The sequence below is a fragment of the Carlito syrichta genome, unplaced genomic scaffold (assembly GCF_000164805.1).
Source record: "Carlito syrichta isolate Samal-C Ts95f unplaced genomic scaffold, Tarsius_syrichta-2.0.1 Scaffold302434, whole genome shotgun sequence".
Lineage (NCBI taxonomy): Eukaryota > Metazoa > Chordata > Mammalia > Primates > Tarsiidae > Carlito > Carlito syrichta.
The window spans coordinates 208096-227367 of record NW_007246530.1 but is presented as its reverse complement, the minus strand read 5'-3'; the positions used below and the strand labels follow the sequence as shown (position 1 = coordinate 227367).

At 39.8% G+C, this 19272-nt stretch overlaps 1 protein-coding gene across 4 annotated transcripts; it reads right to left on the bottom strand.

Moving 5' to 3' along the window:
• Positions 1–3864: 3864 nt before the first annotated feature.
• Positions 3865–18968, bottom strand: UTP15 (UTP15, small subunit processome component). 4 transcript variants are annotated; one of them, XM_008056664.2, is made up of 13 exons: positions 18800–18968; positions 16612–16782; positions 15027–15119; positions 14750–14934; positions 12832–13010; positions 11322–11447; positions 9694–9829; positions 7256–7340; positions 6289–6438; positions 5471–5572; positions 4875–5008; positions 4641–4699; positions 3865–4186 (listed from the first exon to the last, which is right to left on the bottom strand). In XM_008056664.2, the coding sequence occupies exons 2-13, from the start codon at positions 16699–16701 to the stop codon at positions 3969–3971; spliced, it is 1557 nt and encodes a 518-aa protein (XP_008054855.1). In that variant the 5' UTR covers positions 16702–16782; positions 18800–18968; the 3' UTR covers positions 3865–3968. The 4 variants fall into 4 exon arrangements, with proteins under 4 accessions (XP_008054855.1, XP_008054856.1, XP_021567329.1 ...); XM_008056665.1 differs by having other exon boundaries at positions 15027–15062; positions 18800–18939; XM_021711654.1 differs by lacking the exon at positions 16612–16782 and having other exon boundaries at positions 18800–18962.
• Positions 18969–19272: the final 304 nt, after the last annotated feature.

Here is a 19272-nt window from a genome sequence, read left to right as displayed (position 1 = left end):
GCACTCCAGTCTGGGCGACAGAGTGAGACTCCAACTCAAAAAAAAAACAAAAAAAACAAAACAACAACAAAAAAAACACATACACAGAGAAGAGAGAAGCTCTTGATTGCACATCCTCCAGCCATTGTCCAATTTTTCTCTTTATGGTCAACTCTCCGAAGACTGTCTAAACGCACAACTCCAGCTTCGACCCCTTCTCTTCCTACCTGACTCCTCTCCCCTCCCTGGTTCCCTGCCAGCTCAGCTGGCCAGCTGGCTATTCCTAACTCCCAGGCATGCTCTGCCTTGGGATGTCTGCACTCTGCCTCCGGGTATCGTGAGGCTCCTTCACCCCCTTAGAACTCGGCTCAGCTGTCACCCCGTGAGGCCCTCCCTCACCGCGCTATGTAAATTGCAACCCACTCACCCATCACCCCTAACGTTTCCCGTCTCCCTCCGTAGCATTTAGCACCGTCTGATGCACTCTGCTTGTTACTTGTCTGCCGAGTATCTCCCCCAAGTAGAATACTAGTTCCAGGAGAGCAAGGACTTTTGTCTATTTTGTTCATTGATAGATAGAACCTCACTTGCTCAGTCTCTAATGTGTCAATAAATATCAGGACCAATGGAGTCTCGTCTTCAGAGTCAGTTGGCTATAAATAAAAGAAACCCACTCACACCAACCTAAGTAAAAAGTACCAGGCGGATTCCAAAGAGTCGCATAGACCCCTAGGGGGAGGAGGCATAGCCAGAACAAGGGAAGCAGAAAGTCCTCAGGAACTAAGACGGTTCTCCTCTCCTCCGGCCTCATCTGCTGAAGCAGAATGGTCTCTACAATTCTGCACTTAGGTCTCCTTCTCCTCTCTCTCTGCAGACCAACTTTCTTTGCTGATGACCCAGACACGGCATCCCCAACCTCCCACCTCTTCCCAAATCAAGAACATTATCAATCATCGCAAATTGCTGCTTAGAGAAGGCTTCAGTCGCTTACCGTCCCCGTCCAGTGAACTACGGCCAAGCGAATGGGCATGTAGCCACTTACTAGTAAGAGTGGTTTTTTTAGTCTCTAAGAGGGCATTTTGTTCACAGGAAGACTACTTATAGTTACGTGTTAAGGGTAAGCATTTTAACTTTCCTTAAGTTTTTAACTAACAAATATTCTATTTAGAAAATTAGTACATTTTCGTAACTTTCAAGGGAGTCTTTAATGTTTGGTAGAATTCAGTTAAATTGAACAGACTAAATTTCTTTTAACAGTTCCTTTTACAATTCAAATTCCTTTAAATAACTTAATAGCATTTATATACATTTAATAAATCTGACCCTTTTAAACAGCACTTCAAGTGCTTGACCCAATAAACAAAACCTTCTCAAGTGCTTGCTTTTATAAACATCATAAATTAAAACATATAGTGATTTTCCAAGTTCTCTGAAACATTTCAGTATTTTTGCGGGCTTAGTAACATTTTAAAATACCTTTTAACTAAAAATCGCAAGTCTAAAAATCTGTTAGGCCTTTAAAATTGAGTCTTAAGGCAAATCTTGAGGCCAATTATGTTTAAACACTTCAAATAGCAAATGCTAGTTTGTCCCAGTGAATACAGAAACGATTCCCGCCGGGCACAGGGGCTCCTGCCTGTAGTCCCAGTGGCTCAGGAGGCTGAGGACGGCTCGAGGCCAGGAGTTTGAGACAAGCCTGGAAACACACTGAGACCTTGTCTTTAAAAAAGTTAAAGCAAAACACTAGCTGGGCATGGTGGCTCACGCCTGTAGTCTCAATTACTCGGAAGGCTGCAGCAGGAGAGTTGTGGCTGCAGCGAGCCGTGATCATGCCACTGCACCCCAGCCTGGACGACAGAGTGAGACCCCAACTCTTAAAAACTAAAAACAAAACACACAAAAAACGACTCCACTCCTGAATTTCACACGAAAGGACTGATGACTGCGGGAACTGTTTCCTTTTTCAGATGTTGTCAGCATCACATAGTTCATTTACGAACTGCAGTGCTCAGTGAAGGTTTAAGGGGAAGAGTAATTTTAGGTTCCAGCAGGCAAACCAGTTCAGCACTCGGATGACCGAGAACCCAAGCTTGGGACCTCCAGAGTGAATTAACCACTTCAGTTAATTCAGTGCTACAGGAGGATGATGCAACCTTGGAAGGTTGTGGCGAGCATCAAATGAAGTAACGGATGGGAATCCTTTGCCATGTTACGAGATGTATGGCAGCTTGAGCCTTAAGGGGAATTTCAACGTCTAATTTTTACTAGCATGTAAATTAACAGAATACTTACAAAGCTTTTATTAAGTCAGGGTCTCACTCTGTTGCCCAGGCTGGAGTGCAGTGGCACGATCACAGCTCAGCACCGTTGCGACCTCCAGGGCTCGGGTAATCCTTCTGCCTCAGTCTCCTGAGTAGCAGGGATGACAGGCTCATGGCACCGTGCTAACTTTTTTTTTTGTGGAGATGAGGTCTTACTATATGGAATAGGCTGCTCATGAAACTTCAAATAAAAATTTTACTTAAATAAATCAACCATTCTCAAAACAAAAATGGTTTCTGATCTGGACTAACATCATCATTACTCAGGGCAGCAAACTGCTGGCTTTTTACGCACCATCGTGCTGTGTGATTGTTCACATCAGTTCAGGAAAGAGAAATTAGACCCTATTTCTGAGCATTTCCCTTATATACCAAGCATTTTTTCCATTTTAAAAAAATGTGAATTTACAGAACTAAAATTATGAGAGGAGACTCACGTTACAAAATCTTCCACTAAGGGGTCTAGCTCAAGACATTTTTCCTTACAGATTATTAACTACTTGAGTTGGGGTAAGAATTGGGAAAAATGGGAGAAGTAGCAATTGTGAAATCAGAGTACTAAGAGTCACTATCCATCAATTATTTATCGGGAATGAATACACCTCAAAAAGCCAAGGAAAAAACCATCTCTTTACAAAAAAAAGAAATGTGATTTATACTGAACTTTCAAAGACAACTATTTTTCAAAGCAAATTGCTCTGAATTGATTCTAAAAATACAAGATGAGTGTGAAGAATGGAGGAAAAAACCCCTAAATACAGAGCAGAGAAAATAGTTTTCAGAGGGTTAACTGTAAGTTACATAAGTTTTACATAAGTTCCAAACATATGTAAAATAGACTGAAAGGCAATTTATTATAAATGACAAATTTGATCATTCCTGACCTGAAACAAGGTAAACTTGGTAGAAAGGCTGCGTATTGAAGGAAAGAAAAAGTGGCCCAATAAGGTTTAGCTGTAAACTTTGCTCTGATAAGGATAGTCAATACTAAAGAAAAACCTGGGATAGAGAGCATAATTATCTAGGTATCAAATCTGTCATCTCATACTCTGAATACACATCTAGCTAGTGGCAATGACTCAGAGCTGACCACTGACTTGCCACCCTCGGAAAAGATGCAGCCCTATTTCCAGCCGAAGCAGAGCCTGGGACCAAGACCAGTGGTCACAGGGGTCGGGGGGAGCTGAGTGAGAGCCAGGAAACCCCAAAGGCACTGATGAGAGCGAAGACAGTGTTTCTGCTCTTGCCATCCGTTTCTGCTGCTTTCCAGGAGAGAGGTGACAAACAAAGCTTTATTCCTTTGGCAGGACTCCCAGTTGGACCCTCTCCAGGGACCGTTCATATCTGAACTCCAGATCTCAATGCCTACGCAAATGTTGATACAGAACTTTGTGGCATTGAAATTAATACCAACTCATCCAAGGTAGGCATTGGCTGTGACCAAGAAAACAGATCTTCTAGCTGAAGATGCCTTTAAAAAATCCAACATATTACATGGAAAACCACATGTTAAAACAGGTACTTATTTTCCAATCATAGTTATTTGTCTCTTCCACAGAACTGGTTCTGTAAATAGTTTAAATGTATCAAAGATATTCTCTTGTCCACAGTCAACAGAGCCAAATCTATTCCAAGTTAGGAGTTCTTATGTGTCTTGTTAAACAGACACTATGATTCTATCTTCTTGTTTTCTAGAAATCCATCAGATGTATGTTCCAACACAGAATTGCTTTCTTTCCTTTTCATGGTAGCAAAAAGCATATCCATCATCCCCAAGGTTTCCAGTAATTCTCTTTGGTAATCAATCTCTTTTTCTACCAGTCCTTGAAGTAACAAAAACTTTTTGTCAACTACAGGGGACTGACCAATCACAGGTAGATATATATCTAAAGAGAGAGAAAGAAAACATTAACTGGAAACATCTTTCTATACAATAAGTGAAAAAGCAATAAAGTATAAGAATACTAAACATAAAAACACTAAAAAAAATCTGTACTTATTTTATAATTAATTTATGATTTATAAAAGTACTGGGTAGAGGTCCTGGTGTATTTTCATTTTCCCATTAAAAAACGAGTCATGGTTATTATAGATGTCTATGAAAAGTATTTTTAAGCATTACAATAACCCTAGTCCCATAAATTCAAAGTCACACTACTGTAAATATTTTACTACATTTTAAATGGCACTGATATATTGTTGTTTTCTCCATGAAAATCCTTACTGGAGAGTTGACAAAAACAAGATATTGTGACCTGCTTGATTTCCAAATTTGATTTAGTATTTGACATCTCTACTTTTGCAAGGTTTAACAACTGTCAAGGTTTATCAACTACTTACCGATAATTATTTCAGCAGCATTGATCAAAACTGGGGCAAATCTTGGCTGAGAAAGATTCCTACAAAGTAAAAATTCTGTTTAATGAAACTTGAAAAGTTAAAAAAAAATCCTTAAAACATTTAATTGTTCTACCAGTTCTCTACAAAGATCAAACTAAATGTTTCTGATTTGGTGATAGAGAAGGATTTTAGATGCAAAATACAAGTGTTTCACAGAATACAATTGCTTCATACCTTATCAAAAAATTAAGAACACGACTAATTTCCTTTTCATCCCGACCTGCAAGGGCATTTGCAAGAACTCCTCTTCGATTTAACTCCTTTATGATGGAAACTGTAATCTCAGGTGTCTTTAGTGTACAAGTGGGCTAGAAGAATTTTCAGAGTCAACATTAGTAGACAAACCAGTACAAGAAAAAAGCACTGTCTTGCACTAAATTACCAGTTTGGATAGGATCTAATCTTCACAGTTCAGAGTCATGCTAACATACAAGGCACATAATAAAATAAAAGATTCCTTAAAAAAATACTCACTCACAAGCCAGGCATGGTGGCTCACACCTGTAATCCCAGCACTTTGGGAGGCAGAAGTGAGAGGACTGCCTGAGCTCAAAGGCTGGAGACTGCCTGAGTCATTTGGCAAGATCTCTTCTCTACAATGTCATAACATTAGCTGGGTGTGGTGGTATGTGTCTGTAGTTCCAGCTACTTGGAAGGCTGAGGCAGAAGGATCACCTGAGCCCAGCAGGTCAAGGCTGAGGTGGCCATGACCATGCTCCAGCCTGGGCAACAGAGTGAGACTCTGACTCAACAAAAAAATGCCCACTCACCTCAAGGACTCTGTCAAGTGCCTTAGAGATCCGAAAGTTTTTCAGATCCCTGTCATACAATTCTAGATGTTTCTTGGCTGGCCTGTTAATCAAAATGTCATCCTGTATTGAAAAGTAAATTTATAGAGAGGAAAAATCAGTATCTGTATAAAGATATATTCAATATATACTTTATCTTAATGAAGTGGTATCCCTATATCACAAATAACAGTCATATGCCCATAATATATATTAAATAAAAATGGAATAATCTGCCACATCAGCGTGTTCTTACGCTCTGTAATGTAATGTAAGTTAACAACACATGCAACTGCCTCATTTTTGGGCAAAAATTATTCATTTCAATTCTCTTTGCATGGCAGGCAGTGTGATTTAGTAGAAAGAGAAATAAAACAATAATCAGAGATAATGAGAAACAGTCTCAACAACTTTGGATACCAGTAACAAAATCGTGGATCAATCACAACTTCTTTGTATCTCAATATTCTCAGATGCCAAGTGAGGACATAATGAGATCTGTGACTTCTCAGGGATATTTAGAAGATCAAATCAGGTAGTATACGAAAGTCATTATTTTGGATGTTGTAAAGCACTGTATAGCATCATGTGGTAATTCAGAGTATTAAGCAAATTAGTCTTTGTTCCCCATTACTCATCAATAAAGTCCCCAATCTAGCAATCCGGAGATAATTCTGATGCAGAGAAAAACAAATAAAGCTAAATGCCACATGAACTACACTTTCCAGTAATGTGCAGCGTGGAGTTGGCTACTCTAACAAATTTCACCTTTTAAACAAATATGAGAAATGCACAAATACCCGCTGCTTCATGTAATTTTTTCCTTTAATAAAGGTTCGATATGCAGGCCTTCTTCTCTTGGGAAGAGAATCCTTCTTTGCTTCAGATTTCCGATGTTTCACGCTCAGTATTCCATTGGTCATTCCTACAATTATCGTCTCATCTTCATGCTAACAGCAATAAGAAAAATGTTAGTCTATTTCTAACAAGTAAACTATATTACATTTACTTCAAAAAACACTTACAATGTATTAGCTGCTTATCCATACATTCACTACAGTTCCATCTGGATACAGATACTCTGCCTAAAAATGGTCTCTGCAAAATGTTAGAGCAAAACCATTTCTTTCTCTAGGATACCATTACATTGTTAGAACTTATACTTGTAAAATAACACTGGCAAAGTCTGAAATAATAATACACAGTTAGTGGCACAGTTGGTGGCATGACTTTCTATAATCTTGCCAAAAAAATTTTTAAAAAATAAGCCTTTCTTCTCTCAGTTCAGATTTCTATACTCTATAACACAGTCAAATGCCTTCCTGCCCAAACGTGGCACCTCATGAAACCTGACAGGACACATTTCAGAAAGAGGAGTCAGCAAAGAAAAGGAGCAATTTCACTTTGTTGCTCCCTTTTCCCTTTACCTTTTTTTCTGCTCAGGGAGCCAACCTGACTTTCTAGAGCATTATAATACTCTTGAGTGAAATGAGTTGGAGAGAGATTTATCAGCTTCCCAGGTCTTGTTCACGGTGCTGACAACGCCTCCAACACTGTACTTAGTCTGAAGCTATGCAGTAAAGTGGGACCTAAATCTGAACTCGTGCTAAGTTATCAAGACAGGTACTATATTCTAGCAACTGTCTTAATTCAAATATCTAATGCTACAGGACTTACCCCAGTCCAGAGATGAGCCCTGAAATTCCATTTTCATTTCATTCAACAGACAGGGTAAATGAAGTTTAAAGAAGAGGGAAAAGGACTTACTGCAAGGGCAAGACTCAAAATCGAAGCTGCGTAATCAAAACTGTGGACGACTTTGTAGGAAGTCGTGCTGTATACTTTAACCTTCCTGATAAAAAAGAAAAGCTCTGTCACAAATCATCTTGGAAATGAACATGAAACGCACGTTTTCTGTTTCTTGAAAACTCTAAATATGAATAATAAAATCTATACAACAATGAAGAAAAAGAATTAGGAATGTTAATTACAATCTAATCTGTCCCTAAATCTCTTAAAATATGAGCTGTATATCAGCACTGTTTCTATAAATACTTATAAAACAAACAGAAAGACAGAACATAAACCACTGTCATCTAAAGATAAAACTTGGAAGTAAAGAAAAAAATGTAAGTGAAAGCACATGTGAAGCCAAAAGAGCAGGGTTTCTCAACCTCAGCATCCCTGCCATTTTGGACCACAGAATTCTTTGTTGTTGGGGGTGTCCTGTGCATTGTAAGACGTTTAGCAGTCTTCCTGACCTCTATCCCCTTACAGCAATGGCACCACGACCTAACGTTGTGACAAAAACCAAAATTTTCTTCAGATATTGTTCAATGTTCCCCGGGGAACAAAAATCACTCTTGGTTGAGAACCACCAGAAATAGAGCCAATTTACACTTAGCTTTTAGGAACATATCTAAGAATCAAGTCCCAAATCGCCTAACAGCACTCTTTCAGAGAATCTGCCATACATTTACATAACACATTTCTTTGTATTACAAGTATTTTATTTCAAGACCAGCCTGCGCAACATGGTGAGACCTCGTCTCTACAATAAAGCAAAAAATTAGCCGGGGTGGTAGCATGCGCCTGTAGTTCCGGCTACTTGGAAGGTTGGGGCAAAAGGATCGCTGGAGCCCAGCAGGTTGATGCTGGGGTGGCCTTGAGCATGCCACTGCACTCCAGCCTGGGCAGTGGAGTGAGACTCCAACTCTAAAAACAAAAAAAATATTTTCAGTCAGGCACGGTAGCCCACGCCTGTAATTCTAGCAGTTTGGGAGGCTGAAGCAGGGGGGGACTGCTTGAGCCCAGGTGCTTAACACCAGCCTAGGCAACATAGCCAGACCTTGTCTCTACAAAAAATACAAATTAAAAAAAAATTAGCCAGGTACGGTGGCATGTGCTTTTAGTCCCGGTTACTTGGGAGGCTGAGGTTGAAGGATTGCCTGAGCACAGGGGGTCAAGGCTGCAGTTGAGCTGGGATTGTGTGACTGCACTCCATCCTGGGTGGCAGAGTGAGACCCTGACTCAGGAAAAAAAAAGGATTCTCTAGGTTTTAAAATATGTACCTCTTGGCTGGGCACAGTGGCTCAAGCCTGTAATCCCAGCACTTTGGGAGGCCAAGGTGAGAGGATTGCCTGAGCTCAGGGGTTTGAGACCAGCCTGGCAACTTGGTGAGACTCCGACTCCAAGAAAAAAAAAAAGTACCTCTTTATTACGGGTTCCACATCCAGATTCAACCAACTATAGAATGAATATCCAAAAAAAATAAACATACTGAAAACCAAAGCTTTTTATAACAGCAGGAAAAATAAAAAGACGGAAATAAAGTAACCAACAACAGACGAAAAGTAAACTCTGGAACTGTGCCATATGTCTAACCATATGAGGCTACTGACCATTTGAAATGCAGCTAGTGAAAATGAGAAACTAAAATATTATTTTACTTAGTTTTAATTGTTTTAAATTTTAAAACAGAGGCAGTAAATGTTAATTATTGTCTTGCAAGACATATTTAGATGCTTAACTTGTTTCTAGTATCACAATAACATTTATGTTGATTACATGTTGAAATATTTTATGCATGTCAAAAATACATATTTTACCTCTAAGTTAGATATTGGGTTACATAGTATTAAAATTAATTTTACCTGATTTCTAAAAAACTTTTAAAATGTGGGTACCAGAACATTTCAAATTACATATGTGGTTCATATAATACTCCCTCCCTCTCCCACTGAACAGCACTGTGCTGGTACCTTAATTGATGGAATACTAAATGTTGATTGAGAATAGCAGTATTTGGACCACATTAATATGGAGAAATGTCCACATGAAGATTTGAATTTTAAAAACTATAAACTAGAATATGCACATATATATTCACTGTGAAAATTTCAAAATATATGAATGTACAATGATGGTTTTAAAAGATGGTTCACAGAATAGCATTATTTAAGAGATTATCATTCAAATGGTTCAATAATATTGCTAAAGGACATAAGTTAAAACAAATTATATCAAGGGGGAAGATAAGTGGTTTTATATAAATAAAACTTTAAAATTATTTTTAACTCGACAGTTTCTTTCATAAAAATCATTATCAGAATATTTATCACAAATATTACTGAAATAACTCAATTCCTCAAGTGGTAAACACCTGTATGATGAAAACAATAAACAAAGAAAATTAAAATGCTAACCTATCCAGTGAGCCAGAGAGCAACCTCTGTCCGGAGCTGCTCAGGCATAAACACGTCACGGTTTTGTGATGGTTTCTCAAAGACACTAGCAACTGTCCTCCTTTTAACATGTCCCAGACTTTAACATAACGACCTCCTATAAAAAGAAATAACCATTAGTTTGATATTCTGCCACCGATTCAAAATTTTACAGACCTGAAAAGCATTCCTCACTGGATACTCCACACAGCTTGGAGGCTGGGTGAGGGATTCCAGAGCCAGACCAGCTGGTTTAAAGGCTGGCTCCCCTACTTCCTGGGTGTGTGTGGCTGACAGGAGCAACAGTTCCTATCTCATGGAACTGCTATGATAATTACATAGTCTCATATCTGTGAAGGGTACAGAAGTGCCAGGCACATAAAAGTAGAACAGAAAGAGAGCTCATTTTAAGAAAAATATAATAAAATCATTTTTAAAAGAAGTTCTGTATAACTATGGAAATGAATAATCCAGATTTTCAACAAAATATCAAGCAAAGTCTAGTACAGAAGACAGACATGGGTGGGGGGAGACTGATGTTCTCATCTACCCTGATGGGGAACAGGAGCTGGAGCCCAACTCTGCCCCCACCTCCCGACTCACGTGTGGCACAGGGATCCCAGTTTGAAACCACTGATCTAGACCGACCTCTCATTTTCTCAAGGTCTAGAGACTCTAAGGAACTGCTCAAGGTCACAGGACTAGCTGGTGGCACAGAAGAGAGATGAGCAAACAGGTTTCCATTCTCCCTGTTCAACTTGATCTTTTTCCATTTCTTAAAATAACAGCAAGACAAACATACACACCTGACACCAATGACTTTTTAAATTACATAGGTATTGGGGAAAAGAGTATAAAACAATATAATTTCTATCTGGATTTTAGAATTAAGCAAAAAAAAAAAAAAGGCGATATACACAGTGACATATATGCTGTCCAGTACACACACTACCTATACATTCTTCTAATGTCAACACATTTTTACTGTATTGACAAATGAAAGAAGCCGATTTACTTCTTCCATTATAATTACGAAAATGCACTATGCTCAACATGACCCAAAAACACCTCTGAGAAACGTATCAAGGTCCTTAACTTCACAACACCTCCTCTAGCAAGAGCAGCTATGAGGGCATTTCAGTCAAGAGAGTCATGTAAAAAGAGACAAGCATGATTCCAGACGTGAAGGAACCTGTTTCCAAAAGCTGCCACAGACCTCTTAGGGGAAAATTATAGGAATATGACCTAGATTTCTGGGGTCAAAGAAGATGGCACAGATTAAACACATAATGCAGGCTCTCAAGTTCTGTGATTTCAGGTCTGCCACTTAAGACTTTACCTTGGAAAAAGGAGTTAAAACTTTACAAAACCTTGTAGCACCATCTAGGGCATTAAAGATAATATGTATGTATATACTAGCACAGTGCCTGGCTCACATTAGGTACACAATAAGTGATAACTGTTTGCCTGTCCCACTTACCAACTGTTTGAGAAAAAACGATACACAATTCAAGTGCGCATTAATCAATTATAAATAGCAACTGATAAAAAAAAAAAAAGTCTGACTTGAGACAAACAATTTCGGTGAAAACAATCTTTAAAAGAAGTACCTGAGGACACCAGAAGCCCTCCAGAGGGGAAAAGCAGGACACTCTCCACTGGCTGTCCATGTTCCACAGAAAGAACACTCTTATTTGTTCGTGCATCAAACATCTTCACAGTATGGTCGTATGATCCTAAAAACATCAATTTTTGTATTATGTGAGTTTCACTGTTTAAAACAACAAAAACTATATGTACTTGTGTGTATCCAGACATAAATCTTAAAAGGGTGGGGGAGCTTAGATGGAAGCTTAAAAAGATATATGTGTATTCACGAAGACACAAACCTCCAAACCCTCCACCACTGACTGTTTCTGAAAAGCACTATACAACACTACACAGAATCTAACTTGCTCTGATCTGAAATTATTCCTAGCTTCAGACTACTGAATCATTGGGGGATCTCTGAAAAGGCACCCACAAAGGCTAAACTGCAGCATCTTTATTTCTTGGCTGCTGGAGGATCTCTGAAAACCAGGGTACTACCCATAACAGTTCTGACAGTCTACTATTTAAAGACAGCCCAATGTTTCCAAACAAATTTGGAGAACAATCACCACCAAAAAAAGAAAAAAATAAAACAGTTGATGAATCTGAAACATATTTCTTTAATAATAATAATTTTAAAAAAACTTAAACCCTTCCATCCCAAAACAGTCCCACAGCACCATTAAAGTTGATCGCAGTAAGACTATTTCCTTCAGGAGAGAAAACTCTGGTCAATGGGGAATGAAAGGAAGAAAAAGGAGAAACTTCTAGTAAATGTCTTTTACAAAGAAGAGGCTGTTTTCCTGTCTTCTTACTGAAGCCTGGTCATGGTGTAGGATATAGAAAAGTGGACAGCATCCTGGAGGATAGTAGGACAGATATGATATATTATCCATCCAATGCTAAGATGATAAATGATCCATTACAAAGCCCCTGCAACTTGCTGAGACATAAAGGTGAGAGAATAATCCATAGCCTTTGACCTTTTCAAACAGGGGTCCCTGAAGGACACTGAGGAGCAGTCACCTTCTTGTCCTGACTGGTTTATGAGGAAGAAGCACAATTCTACTTGTGTAAACTTTTGTTTTTGTAGCCTCTTTTATGATAGCTATTAGCCAGTATCCTAACTGGTCTGGATGCTCTTCCCAACACACACTCTTGTGAATCTCCATAGCCTTTTGCCACCTCTTCCTGCTTCTCCATTGGTATCCCTGACACCTATAAGAAAGGTTGCAAGAGGACACTGCTACACACTGGGTTGGAAATGGGGTCCGGCTGACCTGGGTAAGTATGGTGTTGTGGTCAGACTCAGTATTCTACAGTTGCGTCTATTAACCCAAGAATGTTTCCTCATCAAATCAGAATTTCCCTCTCACTTACTGAGGACAGTTTTTTCAAAGAGTGTTTATCGAGTATCTACTTTAGGTTGACTCATTCAGTTATCTGGAGTCTCCTACCTCTTCCTTTATTAATATGACAAATAAAGAAGTATGGTGTTTACATGAAGGAAAAAAAAAAGAGTTCACCAACCTGTTATAAAGAGATCCGGATTAAGTTTGCTAGCACATCCACACCTCACATAATCAGAATGTTCTTTAAATGTCAAAATTTCTTTGGAGTTTGGAATATCCCATAATTTAACTGTATAATCATCAGCCCCAGAGACCACATGGTATTTGTCAGCTGTAAAATCTACTGTATGAACTGCTCTAAAAGATCAAGGATCAGTATATTAAAAAGCAAGAAAAAATTTATTTTTCTAGTATCTTCTAACATAAAATGCTCTTTTTTCCCAGATTAAAAAAAAAAAAAAAAGCAGCTCAGTTTCAGGGAATATCCATAGAGGAAAATCATGAGAGGAAAAAGAAACCTTTATATAAGTGTTTGCTCCCAAGACAATTAAGAAATGTATATCCCCCCACACTATGAAGTTAGTAAGATTAAACAACAGCCTTAAAAGTATATTTTCTAATATGTTAATTCTACTTCGTTGCTTAATGAAAGTAAATGTTCTAAATGCTGGACAAAGGCATTTTTCTTCCATTTAAAAATTTTCAAAAAGTTCTTGAAAAAACTCGAACAAAGGTTGGGCGCAGTGGCTCATGCCTGTAATCCCAGCGTTCAGGAGGCGGTGGCAGGAGGACGGCTTAAGTCCCGAAGCTGGAGACCCGCCCAGGCAACACAGTGAGACCTCCTGTCCGCAAAGATCAAAAAACTAGCAGGGCGCAGTGGTGCTCGCCTGCAGTCCCAACTACTCAGGGGGCTGAGGTGGAAGGATTACCTGAGCCCAGGAGATTGAGGCTGCAGTGAGCCGCGATCATGCCACTGCACTCCAGCCTAGATGAAAGAGACCCTGACTCAAAACCAAAAACAGCTCTAAAAAGAGTTGCCACTAAGTAGAATTATGTAATGAATTTGTTCTATTTTAAATGTATCACCGACGGGGCAAAACCACCTGGTAAGATGTGATAAAAAACACTTTTGAGACTTTAAGTAAATAGCAAATTTCAGCAATAACATGGGTCATGCTAAAAACAAAGTTTTAATATAAAATTGTCACCATGTGCAGTGGCTTGTACCTATAATCCTAACTACTTGGAAGGCTGAGGAAGGAAGACTGCTTGAGCCCAGGAGTCTGAGGCTGCAGGGCACTATGACTGCACCACTGCACTCCAGCCTCGGTGAGAGAGAGAGACCTTGTCTCTAAAAAATAAATAAAATTGTGATGGCTATTCAATTTATCAGGGGGACAAAACACCAAAAACCCAGGAAGAAAACAAAATCCACCTTCCAACCTGATATCAACATGAGAGCCTCTGAAACAGTATAGAGCTCTCAATACTTGTAAGGTTGCCTATACATCAGTAATTCAGAACCTCAGCTGGGTCCAGACCCCATTGAGAAATTAATAAAAACTATAGAACATGTCCCCAGATAAATGTACAGTTTTCCTAAAATGTCGCATACAATTCTAGACAACTCATGAAACCCATGAAACAGGACATGAAACCCAAATTCAACACTGTCTTAGAACAACCAGGAGATACAGTAAATGAAGGTACATAATCATCATAGAACTGCTCTCTAGCTGTTCCTTTTTTTTTGAGTCAAAGTCTCACTCTGTTGCCCAGGCTGGAGTGTAGTGGCACACTCACTGCCACAGCTATAGTCAAGCGATCCTTTCACCTCAGCTTTCCAAGTAGCTGGAACTATAGGAACATGCCACCACATCAGGCTGAGTTTTTGGTTTATTGTAGAGATAAGGTCTCACCAAGTTGCCCAGGCGGGTCTCGAACTCCTGGGCTCAGGTAATCCTCACCTCTGCCTCCCGAAGGGCATGAGCCACTGCGCCCAACCCTGCTCTCCATGTTTTAATCAAGGCCCAGAGAAAGAGCAGAGCTTACAACAAAATAAAACAAAGAACATATAAAAACCAACTTTCTCTTACTTTGTATGGCCTTCGAACTGCCTGAGGGGAGCCCTCCCGCTTATATCAAAAAGCTGAACTCCACCATCCTCACTGCCAGCCACAATCAATCTACCATCCTGCCGAAAAGTTGCACAGTATGCTGTGTCTTTAAACCGAGAAAAAGTTTTTATAGGTTCTTGGGAGTATCTGCCATAAATGTGAATCTATAAGATAAAAAACAGTATTTCACCAGATGGCTCCAGATCAGTAGTAAAATATACAGAATAAAAATAAAAGAATGTCATATTATACTTACCCTTGAGGAAGCTGTGACAGCATAATTATATGGAGGCTGAGGAGAAAAGTCTACTTTTGACACTGCACCAAATTCCTTAATCTGAACAGGGGTCTTAATGAAAAAGAATAGCGGATTAACAGAGTTATAGCTGGTAAGACATATGTAAGCATTATTTAATTTCTTACAGAAAAATTCCATTTCTTTTTGTTCTTGGTAACATTCACTAGGTGGCATTTAATACAAAGCTAAGAAGAAAGCAAAAAAGGTCATCCCCCATCACCCACACACTCCCTGCTGCTGTTGAAGTAGACAAGCACATGTTTAGAAAGCCACATCCTACTCTGTCTCTTCAGTTGTTTACTGTGATTCCTACCAGAAAAAAGTTATACCTCTACCAGTATACATTTAACCACGTATTTTTAAGTTGACACAAAGATGATCACACCATGCAGGCCATTCCACATCTTGCTTCTTTTCACTTAATAACTCATCTTCGTTAACTTTTCATATGAACAATACATTTATCATCCATTACAAGAACATATAATTTACTATCCCAGTCTACTACTAATGAGCATAGCTTTTTCAAGATTCCTACTTTTACAAATAATTGTTCAATGAATATATATATATATATCTCTCTCAGCAAACTTTTGGAAGTAATCCAATGGAGCATGTTCCAAGCTATGAGTACAAGGCCAAAAGGTATGTTCATTAAAAAAACATGATAGATATTTCCAAATTGCCCTCCAGAAAGTCTGCATCAATTTCTCTCCCTCAAGGAACAATGATGCTCAAAATGTTTCATTTGTGCTAATAGATGAAAAATAGTATCTGAACTGCTGTCTTAACTTGCCTTTCTTTACTTACGAGTGAAGTTGAGATTCTTTTAATATATTAATCAGTCATTTTATTTCTTCTCACAAACCTCCCAATCCCACCCAAACTTTGTCCATTTCTCTATTTAGTTGTTCAGTTTTTAAAGAAATCATTTTTAAGCTTTTTCAGATAGTATAGAAAAACCAATTTCATATCACTTCTTCCACAGGTTAAATTCTAACACTTAGGCGGGCACAGTAGCTCACATCTGTAATCCCAGCACTTTGGGCCAAGGAGGGAGGATCTCTTGAGCCCAGGATGTTCAAGACCAATGTCAGTGAGACCTTGTCTCTACAAAAAAAAAATTAGCCGGACATGGTGATGCACATCTGTAATCCCAACTACTTGAAAGGCTGAGGTGAAAAGATAACCTGAGACAAGGAGGCTGTGGCTGCAGTGAGCTACTGCACTCCAGTTTGGGTGACAGAGTGAGATGCCAACTCATAAAATAAGTTAATTAACTACAATTTTAAAATGTAATTCATTTGACATTGATTAATCATCTATTCTATGCTAGGCACTGGTAGGATTAAGCTGATTAAGCAGTACAGACTTTCATACCAAATTCAAAGGAAAAACAGATAAATTATCTGCCCAAATTATAAGCTGCTGATAGAGTTATTTTTAGTTGACAGTACTCTGTCAGACTGTCCCAAGCATAATACATGCCGGAGACATTGGCATAAACATAAATCCTTCCTCCCCCATTATTTTCCATGCTCACCTTATAGTTGTTCCAGTACAGTGTATCTTGGGTGATTTTTTCACCAAGTACAGGATATGTCTGAATAGCAGCAGGCTTATAACCAGCCATAATTTAATATAATTACTGTTATCCAAGGGCTAATCGTTTGGAATTGATATGAGAAATAATTACAGTGACAATGCCTTAAGTCTGAAAAAGAAAAGAGTTATATACATTTTACCCATCGATGTGTACATATAGTTACGATTTTCATTCTGCCTTCTTTCCGAAGGCTGTATGTAAGTTTATAGATTAGAGGCCAGTACACCATTTAATTGTAACCCAGAAGAGACAATCTATAGGAAGCAGGAATTATACAAATAAGGGTTACTATGACATCATCTACTCAGCTGTACACAAGGCTATACACCAAGTGCCTCACATCTAACCATTTTATAACACTTGGGAATAAATCTGGCTCCGCTTCTAGTAGGTAAACCAAAAAGACACATGCTGCCTTAGAAGGTTCATTTTTTGACAACAGAAAACATTAAGGTAAAACTGCAAACACAAAAGTTTTCAAAGCTAAATCTGTAAGACATTTAATCTACAAGAATATAGTCTAGAGACTTGACTTCCAGAAAGCCTAAAAATGCAAAGAAGAACAAAGCTAACAGTCTAAGGTAGACGCTTTTAAATTTTTAAAAAGCTTAATATTAAGAGGTAATGTTCTGATATAGAAATGTATAATTAAATTAAATTTAAAAGGTTTAAATAGTAGGAGAGAAAACCATAAAAAGCAATTCCATCCAGTTCAGATACAGTTTCTCCTTTTCTTCAGACATCAGTGATTCAGACTTAGGCTAAGGAGCCAAGCCAGACCGGGCAGGAAGGCTCTGCAAAACCAGCCCCCAAGACCACCCTGTCCCACCCACTTCTTCATCTCGTTCCTATTCTCCCTTTGTAGAAGAGCTGACTCTGCCGGAGGAAGAGATGCAGGGTACTGACTGAAGAAGAGTCGTGGACAAAAATAAGATTGACCTCCCAGCCCAAATGGACCCTTCTGGAACAGCTGACGGACCTCTTGGGTAAGAAGCCCTCAACAAAATGACTGCCAGGGCAGGGATACAGGGTGGGAGTGTGCAAAGGCCCAGATCAGGAGTTACCTGAGGACATACATAGCTGGCCTGTGTGCTTCTAAGGGCCCTGTTTTGAGCTGATCTGTTCTGATTTATTTTAAACTGGGTAAGATTGGAGGGAAGGTGAGGCCATGGTCCCCTCAGCCCTAGGAAAAAAAAGAAAGGGGGGGTACTCTTTCTCCCTATTGTTTTCCTTTTTTCTTTCAGTTCCATTTGGAGTCTTGGGAGTTTCGATCATCTCCCCAGTTGCTCTCCTAGACTGTCTTTGTTGATTCAAATTTATAAATAAGGAAAATATTCAAAAAAATTAAACAATTTTGAAATTAAATTCTAAATTAAAGCGACAAAACAGGACAAAAATAAAACCTTAAAATAACATGGAGTTAAGCCATAACATCTTTTCAGAACTATTCAATTGCAAACGAGATTCGATGTCATCAGACGGATGATTCCGGTGGTGCTACTCATCCTCTATTCTTAAAACCCCGACATTACATCAGTAACACCACAACAGAGAGAACTGATGCATTTTGAAAGCCGTCTTCATGAAACAGAACAGTCACTGATTAAAGGGGGCACCCATTTCTGTTCATTCAAATACCTACCGACGTGCACGGCACTGTTCTGCACTGGGGATACAATGGTGAATCAAACAGACACGGTCTGTGCCCTCTCCATTGTGGTTGGTCATTGGCGCAGCTATTAATCTAGACTCTGCCTTGACTGCGCTCCCTCTTCACTTCTAACATCCAAATACTCAACAAGATCTGCTGATCTGATCTCTCAAATCTTTCTAAACTTCCTCATGTTCACCTCGCCCCTGGGGGAACCTCGTCAGCGAAGGCAGGGATGGAAATCTGTTCACTGATCTGGAGGGGTGCTGATGACTCCAGGAACCAATAACGGTGGACAGGAAAGGGCGTGATCGTAGGAGGAAATCTAGGTCGAGGCTAAACTGCGGGGAGCTTAGGCCGGTGAAGGAACTCAGCCATTCTCCGGAGCCCGGGAAGCCCCTGCAAACATGCCCGTTACCGCAGGAAGGCCGGTGTGCATCTGGGCTACCCTCAGTGAGAGCCGTCTTCACCTACCTCCGCTGGGCCCCAAGGGTCCGCCGAGTCACCCGGGCGCCAAAGAGAATTAACTGGACTCCGCCAGCCCCCTGACCGGGGCCGTTCTGGACCACTTGCGCAAAAATCACGTGGACCCGCCAGGAGCCGCGAACACACACAGCGAACCGAGCGTCGCGCGGAGATGACGCAACAGCGCGAGCTCACGGGGCCTACGCAGTCGGATGACGCAGGGCGGGTCGATGGGCGGGGCGCCCAGAAGGAGGCGGGGTCGGAGGGCGAGCCGGGGGCCTTTGCTCCACTGACCCGGAGCCATCAACTGCACTACTCGGGCCGGACGGGTCCCGGAGCGTAAAGGCGACTCAAGAAGAAGAAAAAAAAGAAAAAGAAAGAAAGAAGAGAAAACCTGGAAATCTCAGCTGCCCCGATGCGGAACGCTTTTTAGCCAGAAGGCGCAAGAAGAAACCGGAAGTGACGTCGCGGCCAAAACAAGC